At 58.8% G+C, this 16,891-nt stretch overlaps 1 protein-coding gene across 5 annotated transcripts in view; it reads right to left on the bottom strand.

Moving 5' to 3' along the window:
• PLXND1 (plexin D1) overlaps nucleotides 1–16,100 on the bottom strand; it is a 58,165-nt gene extending 42,065 nt beyond the window's left edge. For 3 of the 5 annotated variants that reach the window (XR_010411659.1, XM_045904299.3, XM_045904302.3), the window contains exon 1: nucleotides 14,723–16,099. Coding sequence is in view for 4 of the 5 variants with exons in the window: in XM_045904299.3 (XP_045760255.2) it covers nucleotides 14,723–16,042 (1,320 nt within the window). In the remaining variant the exon portion in view is untranslated. Of the gene's footprint in view, nucleotides 1–14,722 lie in introns of all 5 variants that reach the window. The other 2 variants (XM_064591885.1, XM_045904301.3) reach the window with 2 other exon arrangements.
• Between the last annotated feature and the right edge of the window lie 791 nt (nucleotides 16,101–16,891).

Raw genomic sequence — 16,891 nt, 5'->3', positions numbered from 1 at the left:
AGCCCCTAAGGCAGCCTCTCCCCCGGGAGGCTCTCCCAGCCCCTCTTTTCTGAGCCTGCTCTGACCTCGACATGTCCCCTTGAACAAAGCCGCCAAGTGAGCCCTTTAAAAATGCAAAGAGGCCTCCCCAGCTTGATACCCTCTGATGGTTTACACAACACTCAGAATAAACACTGAATCCTAAATCCTCCCATCAGGGGCCCCAGCCCTTCTAAACCCATCCCATACCCTCCTCACCCACACTCCTCCACTCCAGCCACGGGAGGGGGAGGCTCGTTTCTGTTCCTCAAACACTGGGCCTTACCTCAGGGCCTTTGCTCATGCTGTTCCCTCTGCCCAGAGTGTCATTCCCCAGACTGTCACATAATTGGCTCCCTCTTGTCCTGCAGCTTCAGACCTACCCTGCCTGACTTCATTCTGTGTGTGCCCGAGGTGGGGGACAGCTGTGGAAAGGGGATGCTGGACCATTTCCCCCAGTGGCCTCTCCTGGTCCCAGGCCCACCCCTCAGCCATCCTGCAGCTGCAGGGAAGAGGTGAGGGGAGCTCTGTCAGCAAGTAGGCGGGAGAGCGGGCACTTGGGCCTGAGGCCTGCCATGAGGGAAGCTTCTCCTAGGGGTTACATAACTTCTCTTCACTGAATATGGATTACTTGCGTCATGAAATAATAAGCTGTTTTAAAATTAAAATTGTAAACCCTTGCCTGGAGAACATGATTTTCCTCCCTGAGCTCTGGGACGGGGCGGGGAGGGAAGGGAAGACCTAGGAGGCCCTGGATGACACCCTTAGGGTTTTCTGCCCTGGGCCCCACAATGGGAGACCCCAGCCAGCCAGGAAAAGCCAGATGGGGCACCCAGATGAGGGTGATTTGTGGGCTGGTCGCGGCAGAGGCAGGAACACGCCGGGAATCCAGCTCTCGCCTGCCCGCCCTGACGTTCACAAGCCATTAATTCTGTACCGAAGGAATTTTCTAAAAAGCCTTTCCTCCAACTTTTTTTTTTCCTCTTATCCTAAAAATAAAATCTAAAAAAAAATTTTTAAAGGAGAAGTAACCCCCCATCAGCTGCTCTGGATGATCTGTGCTCTGAGGGGAAGCTGACTCTGGACTGCCAGGGGAAATCACAAGGCTTCGAACCGGCTCAAAAGTGGAAGCTGGGACCCATGTCCACGGAGCAGGCGGGAAATGCTTCCCCTGCTGGGGGAGGGGGCTGCAGGCCTGGGAAAGGGGGACAGTGCCCTTGGGGACGTAGCAGCCCTCCCAAGTGTGGCCTCCACCGAACTTGGTCTCTGGGGGCAGTTAGCTCCAGGGGCCCAAAATATCACCCTGACCGGCTGACGCTGCCTGAAATTCCTCCCTCAGCACCAGCCTTCCCTCAAGTCTCACTTTCGGTAGGTCTTTCAAAACACAAATTCCCCTGGGAGCAGAGGAGGGCTGGCCTCTCCCAGCAGCCCCCTCCAATCCAGTAGAGCCACCTTTCTAAGCACAAAACTGGTTAAATCCTCCCTGGCGTCAAACCCATCTCCAGCGCCCAGCTCTCCTCAGGATCAGGCCTGGCATTCAAGGCCTTTGTGGTCTGGTTCCAGCTGCTCAGGCTTCAAGTCTCGCTTTTTTCCTCTGTCCCACCCTCTGCTCTGACCACACCAACCTCTGCAATTCCTCCAGTGTGGCCACACCTTCCCACCCAGGCTCCTGATCCTTCATAACCGTTACTCCCTTAGCAGCCAATGCCCTTCCCACACCTCTGAGCCCTCATACTTCCCCTGGCCCATCAGTCTCCCTTGTCTTGACCCATGCTAGTCCCTTTGCCAGACATGTCCAGGCAGCAAGTTTTTCACCAGCTTTCAAGATGTGACTCAGAAAAAATCTCCCCTCTTCTGGACGGCACTGTGCTGGTTACCACTTTCATTTATCATGGTAGCATAAACATGAGCTTCTCCAGGGTAGAGACTGTGCTCTAGGATGACTGTTTACTAAAGAGAGGAGACTAATTTTGACTAAAGTGTGATTGACTATATTCAGCTGCTTCTTTTCCAAACAGAGATTGAGAACAACACTGCCATGCTGGGTGCTGGAGAACTAGAGCAACATATGGGCCAACTGTATGCCTACTGTGTGTATGGCAACATAGGGGAGTCAGGTGTTCAGGCCCAGGCAGCACTGGGCTGCTACTTTTGGTTCCTCTAAGAACCTCAGTGTATCCCTCTCTAAATGGGACGAGCAATAGCTGCTGCGGGTCTCAGCTGTTTTTCTGAGAGCAGGACACACCCTCTCTCTTCAGCTAGCTGCCTCCTGGGGCCAAAGCTCAGCTCTGCCCACTTTCCCATTAAAACTCTTGACATATTGATTTCACTACCAACTGTAATTGTGTTGACTTTCTCTCCCCAGGAAGCCGGCTGAAGCAAGAGCTTCAAGAGCCCAGTTTCTCAGGCCTCTGCATCCTGCCTGCAGACCCCACCAAACCTCAGCCCCACTGTAGGTGGCACTCTGAGGAGGGTCAGGCAGCAATGGTAGGCCGGGTGGCAGGCTGCAAGGCCCAGGAGTTCTGTCAGGGATAGAAGACATCAGCTGTTGGGGCTTTGTGCTCAGGAATTGAGGGCACTTTCCCACCTCAAGTGTTTGACTGTTATTGACCCAAGATCCCAGGAAAGCGAAGTTTCACCGTGAGGAGCTGGAAGCACCATCCCTTTTGGGTGTTAAAAAATACACCTGGGCTGGGACTGGACCAAACCCCCTCCTCTCCCTCCACAGTGGCCAAAGGAGGCTTTTTAAAACTGTAAGGCACTGGGTGGCGCCTGGGGGGCTCAGTCAGTTAAGCGTCTGCCTTCAGCTCAGGTCATGATCCCAGGGTCCTGGGATTGAGCCCCGCATCGCGCTCCCCACTTGGCGGGAAGCCTGCTTCTCCCTCTCCCACTCCCCCTGCTTGTGTTCCCTCTCTCGCTGTGTCTCTCTCTGTCAAATAAATAAATAAAATCTTAAAAAAAAAAACAAAACAAAACTGTAAGGCACTAAGTACAACATGGGATCCTGGAAAATAAAAAGAACACTTGTGGAGTAAAGTCTCGAGTTCAGTTGAGAGAAAGTACTAACGTTGGTTTCTTAGTTTTGACAAATGTACCATGGGAGTGTAAAACCTTAGCAATGGGGAAAATGGAGGGAAGGATATGCAGGAACTATCTGTACTATTGTCGTAACTTTCCTGTAAATCTAAAAGTTTTCCAAAATAAAAAGTTTATTAAAAAAAAAAAGCAACCAGAAACCAGTGTGTCCCCTCTGCAGCTCAACAGCCATCAATGGATCCCTAGTGCCCTCAACATAAACCCAAACTTTGCTCCTGGGCCCCAAGGCCCTGCTCTACCTGGCCTGCCCCCTCTGGGGCTCCCCTCAATGCGCTCCCCTGCCAACTCTTCCCTCAGCTTGGACAGCCAAGGACAAGGAAGTCTCCCTCAGGAGAATGCCCCAGAGACAAGGACTAGAGGAGAGGGAACAAGCAAGGATCGGGTAGGGTGGTCACGGGGGTCTGACAGGCAGTCTGCAGGAGGCCTACACAAAGGAACCACTAAACTCTGCGGGATTGTTGCCTCACACAGGGCCCAGGTGAGCAGTCTTTCCCCCACCCTTCTTCAGAAGCCCTGACGTTAAAGGGGGAAGCATTCTCAAAGTCACCCTCGTGGCTGACCGCACGGGTACTCAGTCAGGTCAGTCAGCCTGTGACTCCAAACCCAAACTCCTCCCTCCCACGTTAGCCGGTGCAGCTTCTCAGAAACCGCAGCTAATGGGCTATGGCTCCCCTGAGCGGACACCTCCACTGACGGTAAACTGAGTCATGGAAAGAGCCGTGGGCCTACTGTGCGCCGGCCCAGGGAGGAAACAGGATGGAGCTGGCTCTAAGGGGCACATGGCAAAGGCCCCCACACCGCGGAGGAAGCCGCCCGCTGCCGGGGAAGGAAATACCAGCACCTCCCAGTGGGTGATCAAGATGCTGACTTCCTGGAGGGGTAGGCGGGGAGAGTGCGCGCAACTGGGCCACGGAACAACAGCCAAGAGGCCTGGCTCTGAGCCCAGGTGAAACCAAGGTACAGAGAGGGGCAGAGGCTTCCTCAGGCCACACAGCGCCACAATCCCCTACCTGACCCCAGGCTGCCTGAATCAGGTGCGGGGGGAGACCCCGAGAAGTAGCAATGGACGCGGCAGCTTGGGTAGACCCTTCCAGCGTTTCAGAGAAGCCTGCTCTGTTTCCCTGATCCCCTCTCTGCACGAGGTGGGTCACCCAGGCCAGCTGAGCACCGTCTGGAAGGGTTGTGTGAACCAGACAGCCAGGCCATCCTGAGCACGGTATGTCTGTCTAGCCACAACTGGCACCCCAGGCCCAGCCGCCACGCTGGCTGCAGGCTGGAAGGACAGCCCCCAGGCTGAGGTCAGAGGTCCGGCTGGACGGAAGACCTGCTACGTGTAGGCCCCGAGCAGAGCTATCTCACAGCCGCACACTTGTGTCCCCATGTTACAGACAGAGAAACTGAGGCTCCTGACGTAGCAAGTCTCGTTGCTCATTACTCATCATGGGACGCTGCTTCCTGTCTGAGCCTCAGTCTCCGCATCTGTAAAATGGGGACAATAACTGCACCCTCCATCGAGGGCTGCCGGAAAGAGCTCAGCTCACAGCAGCCCTCGGTACTGACCCCTGCAGATTCTCAGTCAACGTTCCCCATTAGCTGGGCAGGTCACATGGGAGCCGCCCAGGACAAGCTGCTCCACCACATCCACCCTCACCCACGACACGCGTGTTGGGGGCCCGGCCGAGGCCCGCTCTGCTCAGGCCTGCCTGGGAACTCCTACCGCAGCCGCTGACTCAAGCAGCCATTGTTTTGTTAGCTGGACACGGCCCCCCCCCCAGACACCCAGCTCCCCCTTCTTGAAGCTGTTTCTCATTCTGGCCCAGCCTGGCCCCATTTCCAGCCCTTCCCCCTGGGGTCCCAGAGGAGCCCAGTGTGGGATGGGCAGCCAGCGACTCTTCCCTGCCCGGGGTAGTCACTCCCCCCACACCAGCTCTAATGGGGGGCGGGGCGGCAGAGCACTGCAGCTCCAGCCCCTCCTTTCCCTGGAACGGTTTCTGTCCCAGCCTCTTCCCCTAGAGGGGATGTGGGCCAGGAGAAGCTGAGAGCTGAGCTGCCTCTCTCGGGCACATTTGGCCTTCCTCCTCCTGGGGCCAAGGAGCCCTAGGGACTGGAACTCACACCCTCCTCCCTGTCCCCTGGGTGCTGGCCTCCGTCCCGGAGTCATCATATAACTGACTGTGGGCACAGCGGAGGGGACAGGGCTGGCTTGGAGGCCCCAGCAAACATGTCTGGGCTGGGTCCCAAGTACTGGGGACATGGAGGTGACACAGGGTCCCTCTCTCCAGCTGCCCACATCTCAGTTCAGAGATCACCCCCAAGTTGGGAAAGGACAGCTTTAAAATAACAACAATACAGTAGTAGCAACAACACAATAATAAGTTGGCTTTGTGCCCCGGCCTGTATAGCCTAATTTAACCCTAATAAGTCGGTGCTACTTTACAGCAAGGGAAACTGAGGCACAGAGCAGCGACTTGTCCAGGGTCACACAGCCAGAATGGCCAGATGCGAGCCTGAAACCTAGGCAGGCTGGCTCCGGAGTCCTTGCCCTTAACCACAGCCTGTCCGCCCAATGCTCTGCTTGGGCCGGGCCAACAGCTGCTGGGGGCCTGGCTGCCTGGAGCCAGAAAGGCCCTGGGTGGCAAGCTAGGGAAACTGAGGCCCATCAAAGAGATGGCCACTTCTGGAGGGCTCGTTCACTTCAAACACAGATGTTGGACGGGCCCTGAGAGGGACATGGGGGCGGAGGTGACCACAGATCCCCATTTAGCTTCTTTCCCGGGCCTGGCCTCCACTTCAAGGCCTCTGCCCACTGCCCCCCCATTATTTACCGATCAGAGCAGAAAGCACTACGTGATTAACGCCCCACTGGGGCCTTGCTGGGCCTCATAATGGAGCTTCGAGCTTCCTCCCTCCTCTAGTGTGTGATTTATCATGTTTCAGGGTAAAGGATGGCGGACGGGGAGGGGCCAGCCCCGCTGGCCCAGCGGATCTCAGATCTCGGTGGCATCGAGTGTCAGCGGGAGAGTGGGTGGTGCAGGGGCCCATCCAGGCAGCCTGTTGGGTTCAGCTCTGGCCCAAACACGGGCTTTGAAAAGAAGAGAACGGCCACACTCCGGGGGTAGCCAGGATCCAAATGCACGTGGCTGGCGCCAGGAGACTTTCCAGGCCTGTCCCCACGCGGCACCGGCTGGTTTCCATGGCAATCACCACACCACTGTCAGAGCTGGAGAGGCCCACGGGAGTCACCTGGTCCAGCCACAGTGGGGGCTCTGGGAGAGAGCCTCCTGCTTCTGCCAGCACCTAGCAGGGCGGATGAGGGGCCAGCAGCTATGCAGTCCCTTCTAGAACCAGATCGACTATGTCTCACTCCTCCCCAGAAGCCTTGCTGGCTCCCCACAGCCCACAGGACAGCATTGAAATCCTTGGCCTGCACCCCAGACCCCACACACTCTCAGCTTCATCTCTGCCTGCTACCCAAGCCACGTTCTACCACATCTCTGGGCCTTTGCCTCTGGCTGGAATGCCTTCCCCAGCTCCATCTGCCCAAGTCCAGCTCCAACATCCCCCTCCTCCAGGAAGCCTTCCTGGACTCCCTCAGAAGAGGCTAGGCAGTGTGCCGCCCTGGTTGTGGCATATGTTCTGTCATGATCTCCTCCCTGACTGTCTGGGAGCCCCTGGAGGGTAGGGGCAGAGTCTGACTCATTCCTTTTTGGGGGCTGCCATGTAACAAAGTTGGGCCCCCTCCTCTACTGCCACATTCTAGAGAACCCTCCACCAGGAGCAAGGACAGGCAGGAGATGCTGCCTAGGAGGTGTGGGCTCTGGTGGGTGAAGGCAGAGGCACCTGTAGTCCTGGGTGACAGGAGCCCCACGCCTGGAACCATGCTGGGCGCTGGGCTCACTGGGAAGCCCTCACCCCTCACAGCAGCCCCAGCAAGGACAGGGCTGCTCTGGGTGTCTGTTTCCACCCCTTCAGGATGGACCCTTTCACTTCTTCCCACTGTGACCTTGAGGGCCCCTCTGGATCACACCCCTTCAGTCCATGTTTCAGGAGGAACCACGGAGTAAAGGGGATGAGCACAGGTTCTGCAGCGAGACACCCGCTCCACCTTTTACCCACTGTGTGACCTCAGGCAAGTCACCTAACCTCTCTGGGCCTCGATTTCCCCTTTTTGTAGATTAGGGATAATACTCATCTCATTCCATTTCTGGGGCGATGAAAAGATAGACTCTATATAAAGAGCTTTGCCATACACCTGACGCAAACCCCTGAGCAACAACGGCATTACCAGAGGCCCCACTGGCGCTGAGAGAAGCCATTCCGGGACGGCGGGCGCCCCCTTGCCACCCCACAGCCCAACTCAGATCGGGAAACCGAAGTCCGGGAAGGGTGCGGGCCCCCACGAGGCCCAGGGCTCAGGCCCTCATGCTCCTCTTCCATACACACCGTGTCTGTTCTTCCTCCAGCAACCCGAGCACAGAACCCGGCCTGTCTCCTGCATGTCCAGGAGAACCAGCAGCCATGGGCCAGCAAATCTGGCTCTCGTAGACTGTTTTTGCAGGGGCTCATGCTGACTCACACAGCCTCTGCTGAACACCAGGCTGCCCCGTTCTTCCCGATGCTGAATCCATTTTACAGACGGGGAAAAGGAGGACCAGAGAAGGTAAGTGACTTGCCTGAGGCCACAGCTAGGAAGGCACAGCGCCAGGATTTGAATCCAGGGAGTCGGTGCCAGGGTCCAGCACTCGTGCACCCTCTGGGCCTGCCTGGGTGTGGCTGGTCCTAACTGTGGGTATGGTTAGGGCCAGACAGATCTGCCATCCCCTCTCCTAGCAAACCCTGGATGGCACCGTACTGCCCTGGAGGGGAGGCAGCCTCCCAGCCCCAGTACCCACCCAGCACTGGTCCAGGGCTGGGGTCAGTGTTGGAAGAGATTTGTCAAGTCATCGTACAAACTGACCACATCCTTCACTTGCACACTCAAAGGGCCAGGAGGCTCACTCCTTCCAGAATCCAGAGGATCACATTTTTAGACATGAATGCAACTAGTACTTCCCTGCCTTCCCCACTTCCTCAAAAGGCCTGGCCAGCCCCAGCCTTGACAGATGCCCCGGCCAGCCTCCCCCTACTCTGGAACTGAGTCACTGCCCCATCAGCTCCCAGCTGCCATTGGGGGCCTGTGGTGCTGTAACAGAAGAGGGTTTTGTACAAAGGGTCCTGCCCAGGTCTCCATGGGGCAGGGTAAGCAGAACTCCCAGCCGAGAGCTCACAGCTAATACTAGCCATCGCCCACCACGGACTCTGGTGCCAGACAGCCAGTCTGCGGATCCCCATTCCTGCGAACCAGCCCTGTGACCCTGGGCCTCAGTTTCCCTATCTGTAAGCTGGGGATAACAGACCTTCCTGCCTCATGGTGGGGGGCTATGAGATCAAACACACTGGTGCTCGTGAAGGGCCAACATGGTGACCCCGCTCAGAACTGGGAGCTCAGCAATGTTTATTATCCAGCCCCAGGGAGCTGACAGGGCACCTACCCTCCGCATACCCCTCAGGCCCACCAGATGCTTGGCGCCTGCCCCATCAACGGCAGTGAAAACATGCCCACTCTCTCCCTGTCAGCCTCTGTCTTCCTGCCTCTGAGCTCACTCAGTGGGGCGGCCCTGGACACACCCCTGCCTCACCCCTCTGGCTCGCCCAGCCAAGTCACCTTTAGGACCTGGTGTGATTCCGTCTCCTCCAAGGGCCTGACCCCCCTCCTCTGCTGGCCCTTTGACACATGCTGAGCTCATTTTTCTCAGGTGTAGTTTTCCCTCCTGTTACTAATACCTCCACCTGCCATTTCCTGGGTACCGCATGTGAGATTTTAATCCGCCCACAACCTCAGAGGTAGACACTGTACCCTTTTACAATAAGGAAGCATGAGGCCCAGAGAGGGTAAATGACTCACCCTGGGTCACACAGCATATGGGCAGGAGAATGGGACTCAATGTCTTGTATGTGCAAGTCAGGACTGGTGACATTCCCAGGGTGGGCTGGGATATTAACTGTCGCCTGGCCCAAGGTCTGTCTCTCTAGGCTAGAAGGTCATCTTGGCCAATGCTGCTGGAACCCCCTGAGCCCCACCAAGTGTCTGCTTTTACCCTTGGCCACGGGAAGCTCACTCCCAGCCCCCAGCCCAACTCCAAATGTAAAGCCCATCTTGGAAGCTCTGTCTCCCTCCACCTCCACCCAGCATTTCAGCCCCTAAATTGGTTCAGAAAACGCCTTCTTGACGATGAGCACCCACCCACCGCATGCCAGTTTAAAACAGCCTGAGGGTTTTTTTTCCACCTTTACTATAAAAAGACACCTTGAAAATGCAGCATTGGTATTTCCCTGTTGGTTTTCCTTTTGACTTAAAAAAAAAAAAAAAAATCACGGTCACTCAAAGGTTGAGAGGAAAGATTCCGGGCAGGGAATTAGACTTGGCCTGCCCTCGCCTTGCTGGATAAGCCTGTGCCTCAGTTTCCCTCATCGACAGCACACAGCAACTTCCCAACTGGCTTTCACCTCAAACATAAATTGAGGAAAGGGATCCAAGCTACACACAATGGAGGATAATTTTCGCACTCACTTTCTCTCTCAAAATCATGCAACGGCCCCAAATATGCCAAAAATAATCAGGGACAAAGTTGGGGCCCTCCAAAGCCTGGCGGGGTGGACAAGTTTCTCTGCTTCTGACCTTGCACCTCGGCAGCTTCTCCCTTCCCCAGCAGATTCCTAGATGGAAGGTGGCAGCAGAGGCTAAGGCTTCATTGTCATAAAGGTGGGCGGCAGAGGACAGAGTCCTCCAGGTGAGAAGCTGGAATGTCTGAGATCACTCTGACCGAGGGGCTGGACCCATGGGGTCAAAAGACTCCCAAGCAAGAGTGGGAGGCTGGGCTTCCAGAGGCCCACCCTGGCCACCTCACTTGAGGGTCAGATGTCCCTAGAGAACAGATGGAAGGGCAGGGTCCTGTCCCCCAGGTCCAGCCCTACTGAGACCACCTGCTGCTAGAGAAGTCAGGCCAGATGGCTCTGGGAGAGAAAGGGATTCCAGGCGCCTGGAACTCCCCCAACACCCCCAGACCAAATCCGTCCTCTCCCCCAGAGGCACCCCACCGCATGCCCTACTCTGCCAGCACCAACTTCCATCCCGATGCTGGACCAGACTGGGCAGCTTCCTGCTCCCCCCCATCCATCCCCACCTCTGGGGCTACATCCTGGCACCTCAATCTGGCCGGAACCCACTGCTTCCCTCTCTGCCCTCAGACCAGGCCCTACACAGCCCCCCGGAACAAGGCCAAACCCACCACCTCCACCACCGCGCCCGGGGTCCACCACAGGGCCTGGCACATAGTAGGTGCTCAAGAAATATTTTCGAGTAAGTGAGTGAATCTCTTGCCTGGAAGATAGCACCAGCCCTCCAACTACTCTTCCTGCCTCTCATCTTCCCTCTCACTAGCCACCTAGGGACTTTCTAAAATAATTATATTAAAAATAATCAGAGTACAGTTGACCCTTGAACCATGTGGGTTTGAACTGTGTGGGCCCACTTACATGTGGATTTTTTACAGGACAGCACTGTATGTGTTTTTCCTTTGTTCCGATTTTCTTCATAACATTTCCTTTTCTCTAGCTCTCTTTCTTGTAAGGTTACAGCATACAACGAACATAACATACAAAATATACGTCAGTCACTGTTTATGTTACTGGGAAGGCTCCCAGTCAACAGGAGGCTATTATTAGTAGTTATGTTGTGGGGGAGTCAGAAGTTATATGTAGATTTTTGACTGTGCAAGGGGGTCGGCACCCCTAACCCCTGAGTTGTTCAAGAGTCAACTATAATTGCAAACATGTGTGCCAGGCACTCTACTAAGGACTTTACAGGTGTTATCTCCTTTAATCCCCACAACAGTCCTGGGGGGTAAGTACCTTCTTTTTTTTTTTTTTTATGATTTTATTTATTTATTTGAGAGAGAGAGCACACGAGAGGGGGGAGGGTCAGAGGGAGAAGCAGACTCCCTGCCGAGCAGGGAGCCCGATGCGGGACTCGATCCAGGGACTCCAGGATCATGACCTGAGCCGAAGGTAGTCGCTTAACCAACTGAGCCACAGGCGCCTGAGGTAAGTACCTTCTTATTGCTCCCATTCTACAGAAGAGGAAAGTGAGGTGCTCATTCAGATCACATTACTCCTCTGGCTAAGACCCTTCATGGCTCCCACACCCCCAGGATACAGTCCCAACTCCACGATGCAGCCTCCCTACACCCGCAGGCGCTGCCCCCTTCCCCCAGCCCCTCTCTCACATTCCTCCCCCACCCCCCACCGCAGGGACCACCTTCAGTTGCTCTGGCCCACCCTGCTGTTTCCTACCTCCAGGCCTTCGCACAGGCTGTTCCCTCTGCTGGGACCCTTTCGTCTTCCTATGCCAGCTTCACGTGGCTAACCCTTGCTCATCCATCCACCTCCACGTTGATAGCACCTCCCCCAGAAGCTATGATGTCCCTTCCTGGGGCTCCCTCTGTCCATGTTCTCTTATCACCCGCCCCCTGGCCCCCTGGGCTCTAAGTGCCTGGCCACACGTCTGCCCTCTGCTCGCCTGCAGGGGCCATGAGAGCAGAAACTGTGCCAGCCTGGGGCACACAGTAGGGCCTTAGGAAATGTCTACTGAGGGCTTCATCTGGGCTAGAGGTGGGAAATGGTGGGGTATTTCCTGCTGTAGAAGCCAAAAGGGGTCAGCGCTGTCTGGGGCCGAGCCCAGAGCGGTGTTAATAAGGCCCTTGGGGTATCGGCAAGAACGGCAGGCAGCTACCAGGTGCTACTATGTTCCAGGCACCACGTGCTTCACATTAACTCATTCATTTAGTCCTTGAAGCAATCCTTAGGGATTTGTTTTTAGTGTCCCCATTTGACGGAGGAGGAAACTGAGGCTCAAATAGGTTAAGTCACTTGCCAAGGTCACACAGCTGGGAAGTGACAGAGGAGGATTTGAATCCAGGGTACAAAGTCCAAGTTCTTGGCCTGTCACTGGGGAGCTGGCAACAGCCGGAGCAGGAATAACCATCCCCCGCCCCACCCCGCCCCACCCCGCCCCACGGCTACACTAACTAGAGGCCCAGACCCTGGGGCCTTGGACACATCTGGGAGATATGGCCCAGCAGCCCTGTCCCGCCCGTGCCCACAACTAGGCAAGGGGAAGGGGAGAGGGGTGTGGAGGACACAGGGAGAGTGGCTGCGGAGGGCCAGAAATCGACCTCACCTTGGGGTGGGGAGAAGGCCCATGGCCACTCTGTCCCTGGGGCTGTGTCCCTGGAGAGGCCCTGCCCCTCTAAGGAGAAGGAAGCCCCAACCCCCTTCAGCAGAGTGAGTCACTGCACCAGGCCAGGCTGGGGACCGTGGGAACCAGGCCGGTTCCTGCCAGAGGGGGAGGGGGTTACTGCAGTGGCGGCCTGAGGAATCCCATGGATCAACCCACACCAAGGGCCTGGATGGACACACAGGCCCTGGAAAGGCCGAAGGAAGGCCCAGGGGCTGGCCTGACCTCAGCCCGGGCCACCACAGTAGGGTCTTCCCTCCGTAGAACAGGGATTGACTTCCCACTCACCTCCTCTGGCCCTGAGACCCCCAAACAAAGCTTGTACCCTCAAACACACCCCTTTGGAGGATGTGGCTCTGCGGAGGGGAATGGTAGATGTCCCAATCACAGGGCTAGGCAGCCAGCCCTGACCTGGCTAGCCCCTGTGGGTGGCAGTCTGCCCCACTCACCCACCGTGACCTTTATTTTCAGGGCGGCCAGCCAGCTGGTGGTGGGCAGCCGTGGGAGCCCGAAAGCAGGAGAAGGAATCCGTGTTTTCTCAAAGCCCCAGTGTTGGGCACACCCACAGGGGAATAATTAATCTCATGAGATTCTTGCCTGCAGCCTGAAGACCATGGAGAAGGGACGGGGCAGGGCCACGGGGGGCCTGGCCCCAAGGAGGGCTCACCAGGAAAAGGCTGAGTTCAGCATCTTGCTGAGGGAGAAACTGAGGCTTCCTAGGTGTTGAAATGGACTCCCCCACCTCACACGAGGATGCAGAGTGTGGAAAATGCACAGGGTCCCACCTCTCACGGCCCCCCGAAGAAGTGGCTCCTTTCTAGTGAGCTTTCTTGAGGGGACCTGCACAAAGTTCCCTTCTACACCCGTGTCATGTCCCCCGCAAGGTCAACACACCACAGCGATCCCCCACCTCGGTCTAACCCAGCCCCAGCGGCCTGGGCCCCATTCCCACCCAGCCAATTTGCTGCCGCACCTGGCCCCTCCTCACTCCCTCCTGAGCCCCTGGCCCTCTCCTGTCCCCCCCTGCATACCCCAGGGCTGCACACAGTCCTGTTCACCTCCCTCTACTCCCCTGGCTCCCACACCTCCCCACACCAGCCACCTGAGACTTCTCCAACACACTTGCGCGCGCACACACACACACACACACACACACACACACACACACACTCTCTGAGCTCCGTATCCATTAGGCAGCAAAGGATCGGTGGTGGTAAGAACACAGATGAGGCCAGGCAGCCTGGATTCAAACCCTGTCTCTGCTGGTTTCCAGCTGTGTGATCTTGAGCGAGTTATTTAACCTCTCTGTTCCTCAGTTTCTTCAAATGTAAAATGGGGATGAGAGTAGAGCCTACCTCAGAGGGTGGCTGTGAGAACCAAGCCAGTTATGCCATTTGAGGCACTTAGTGGGCATTCCACAAATGTGGTCGGCCAGCCCACAGCCCCCATGACTGGTACTTGCTAAGTGCTCAGTATATATATATATATATATATATATATATATATATATAGAATGAGTGAGTAAAAGTTGGCCTCAGGAACACACCTGTTTGCCAACCAGTGGTCTCCCCAGAGTACCTGCTGGTTCCCAAACATCTGTGTTCCCTGCCACACACCTCCCACTGCACACCCAGGCCCACCCTGCTGCCCATGTCCCTCTGGGACACTTCTACCTGCCCTACACTCCTGCATGACCAGCTCAGGGACACACAAATCTGGCACATACGCCCCTGTCACTCCCTCCTTGCTGCCCCTCACACACATCTGCAGGGCCCTGGTGCACACCTGCATGCCTCCCTGCACACCGGCCACACCCAAGCACACATCTGCCAACTCCCAGGGCAGCCCTGATAGGCTCACACAGCCAGCCCGGGCCCCACCTTTGGGCAGACATGCACTCGCTTGCTCTGCACTCAGCACACCCCTAGGACCACCACCTGCACACCTGGGCTATAGACGCCCCTTTGGCTCTCTCCAGCGCACAGCTGCAACCCTGACCCCTCCCACACACTTAGTTACGCTCACCTGGAACCCAGCACGCCCCTGAGTGCCCGCAGGCGCACACCTATACCGTATTCGCACCCGTGCCCCCACCATGGCGGACACCTGGGGCCCGGCAAATGCACCTGTGGCCCAGAGTACGTTCCTGGGTCTCCACACGCGCGTCTGGGCCCCCCACATTCACACCTGTGTCCCGCTCAGCGCACAGCCCGCCCCGTTAGCCGCACGCTCTCCCTCCTGCCCCCGGGCGGCTGTCCGGCTCCCTCGGCGTACCTGGATGTTGCGCTTGCGCTCGCAGGCCGGCCCGGTGCCCTGCACCACGCTGTCGAGCACCGCCACCACGTCCGGTGCGGGCTCCACGAAACAGGCGTTGCGCGCGGCGCGGATGGCGGCTTGCACGTCGGCGAAGCGGAAGGCGCACAGCGCGGCCGGAGTGGCGCGGGACGCGGGGGACCCCTGCGGCCGCTCGAAGACGGCGAAGAGCAGCTCGCGCGCGGGGAAGACGGACACCAGGCGGCTGTAGAGGTCGCCGCGGCCCGCGCCGCCCGCGCACTGCAAGCCCAGCTGGATGTAGGACTCGGTGAGCTTCTTGGCGTCGCCGCCGGCGCCGCGGGGCAGGCAGATGCGCGCCAGCAGGCTCCGCGCCTGGCTCTCCTTGTCGCCCGCGCGCGCCTCGCTGTTGAGCGCCAGGTACGCGTAGGACGGGGCGCCCGGCGGCGGGTCGGGCGGGTGCAGGAAGGCGCGCACGAAGCCCAGCTTGTGCTGCTCCTTGGCGCCCTGCTTGATCTTGAGAATGTTGTCGTCGGAGGGGTTGAGGTCGAAGGTGAAGAGCTTGGCCAGGTCGCCGCGCGCATCCAGGGAGCGGATGGCGATCTCGGGCGTGTTCTCGAAGCGGTGGTCCTCCAGGCTGCGGTTGCGCGGGAAGAAGGCGCTGCCGTAGCCGGTGTACGTGGCGCCCACGAGCAGGCGGCTGCCCCCCGTGCCGGCGGCCGGCGGCAGCACCAGCCCCACGGTGGACGCGTTCGGGTGGTTGGCCGCCACGTTGAGCATGCTGGGGAACACCGTGACGGGCTCGGCGGGCGGCGCGGCGGGCGGGAAGCGCACGGCCACCGCGGAGATGTTGCCCCGCCGCCGCAGCTGGCAGAAGCCCTGGTAGATGGACCCGCACACGACCACCAGGCCCTGGCCGGGGTCCAGCTGCAGGATCTTGTTGTAGTTGTCGGTGAGGCGCCGCGGGTGCTCGCACGAGGCCTGAGGCAGCTGCGGGGCGTGACACAGCGGGCTGTCGGCCACCGGGCCCACGGCCGCCTCGGCCTCCAGGCTCAGGTTGGCGCCCGACAGCTGATAGAGGCGGTTGACGGCCGCCAAGTACACCGTCCCCGCTGCGCCGTCCAGGGCGAAGTTGTTGGTGGGCGTGGGCGAGGGGAACCGGCGCTGGATCTCCAGGGCGCCGACCCGCGCCGCCCCCAGGAGCAGCAGCAGCGGCAGCAGCGGGCACGGTGGCGGGGCCCGGAATGGCGGGCGCCGCGGCGGGGGGCTGGCCGCGGCGGCCCGAGCGCTAAGGGGTGCGCCGCCCGCGGCGCGACGAGCCATCCGGGCGTGCGCGGGCTGCGCGGCGCGGCGAGTGCATGGGGCGCGGCGCGGCCGGGAGCCGGGAGCCCGGAGGCGGCAGGAGGCGGGGGGCGGGCCCGGGCCGCGAGGCGCTTCCTGCCCGAGCCAGCGGCCCCCGGCCCCGGCGCCCCGGCCCGGCTCAGCCGCGCCGCGCAACACGGGGGCGGGGCGGGGGCGGCTCCGCTGCGGACACGCCCTCGCGCCCCGCCCCGGCCGCGCCCCGCCTCCCGGGCCCCCCTCCCGCCCCGGGCCCACCTCCCCAAGCGGCCCGGGCCCCCTCCCCTGGCAGCCCGCCGGCCCCGCCCGGCCCTCCCGCCGCCCGGCCGTCGCAGGGCTGTCGACGGGTCCCGCCGCCCCGCGCCCTCCAGGAATCTGCCGCGCGGCGCCCGTGGCCCGAGGCCCGAGGCTCCCTTGCCCGGCGCTGCGTCCGCCTCCGTCGCTCGTTCCTCTCGCTCGTTCCTCCCTTTTGGCCGCTTGGCCTTTCTGGCTCGCGCTTGTATCCTTTTTCCTTCCTCTCTTTCTCCCGGGTCTCTGTCTCAGTGGCTCCCTGTCCGTGTCTCTGGCTAACCCTTCATGGCGCCCCAACTCCGTGTGTGTTGTCTCCCCCTTTTTCTCAGCCTCTGGCTCTTCTTCCCTCTCTCAGACTCGCTTTTGCTCTATGGGCTCTGTTAACACCATCCGTTTCTCCCCTCTCTCCCTTCTGTTTTTGTGTCCCTGGTGCTCCCCCTCTCTCCATGGCTCCCTCTGTCTCCCGCGTCCCTCTCTCCTCCATCTCTGTCTGCCCCCATTCTCTCTGTCTCTGCCTTCCTAGCCCTCGCTAGCTTTCCCCAT

Source organism: Mirounga angustirostris, unplaced genomic scaffold (assembly GCF_029215605.1).
Source record: "Mirounga angustirostris isolate CCGP_5_RB_7025 unplaced genomic scaffold, mMirAng1.0.hap1 SCAF_1, whole genome shotgun sequence".
NCBI classification, from domain to species: Eukaryota; Metazoa; Chordata; class Mammalia; order Carnivora; family Phocidae; genus Mirounga; species Mirounga angustirostris.
The sequence above is the reverse complement of the archived record's forward strand: the minus strand, read 5'-3'. Positions and strand labels throughout refer to the sequence as shown.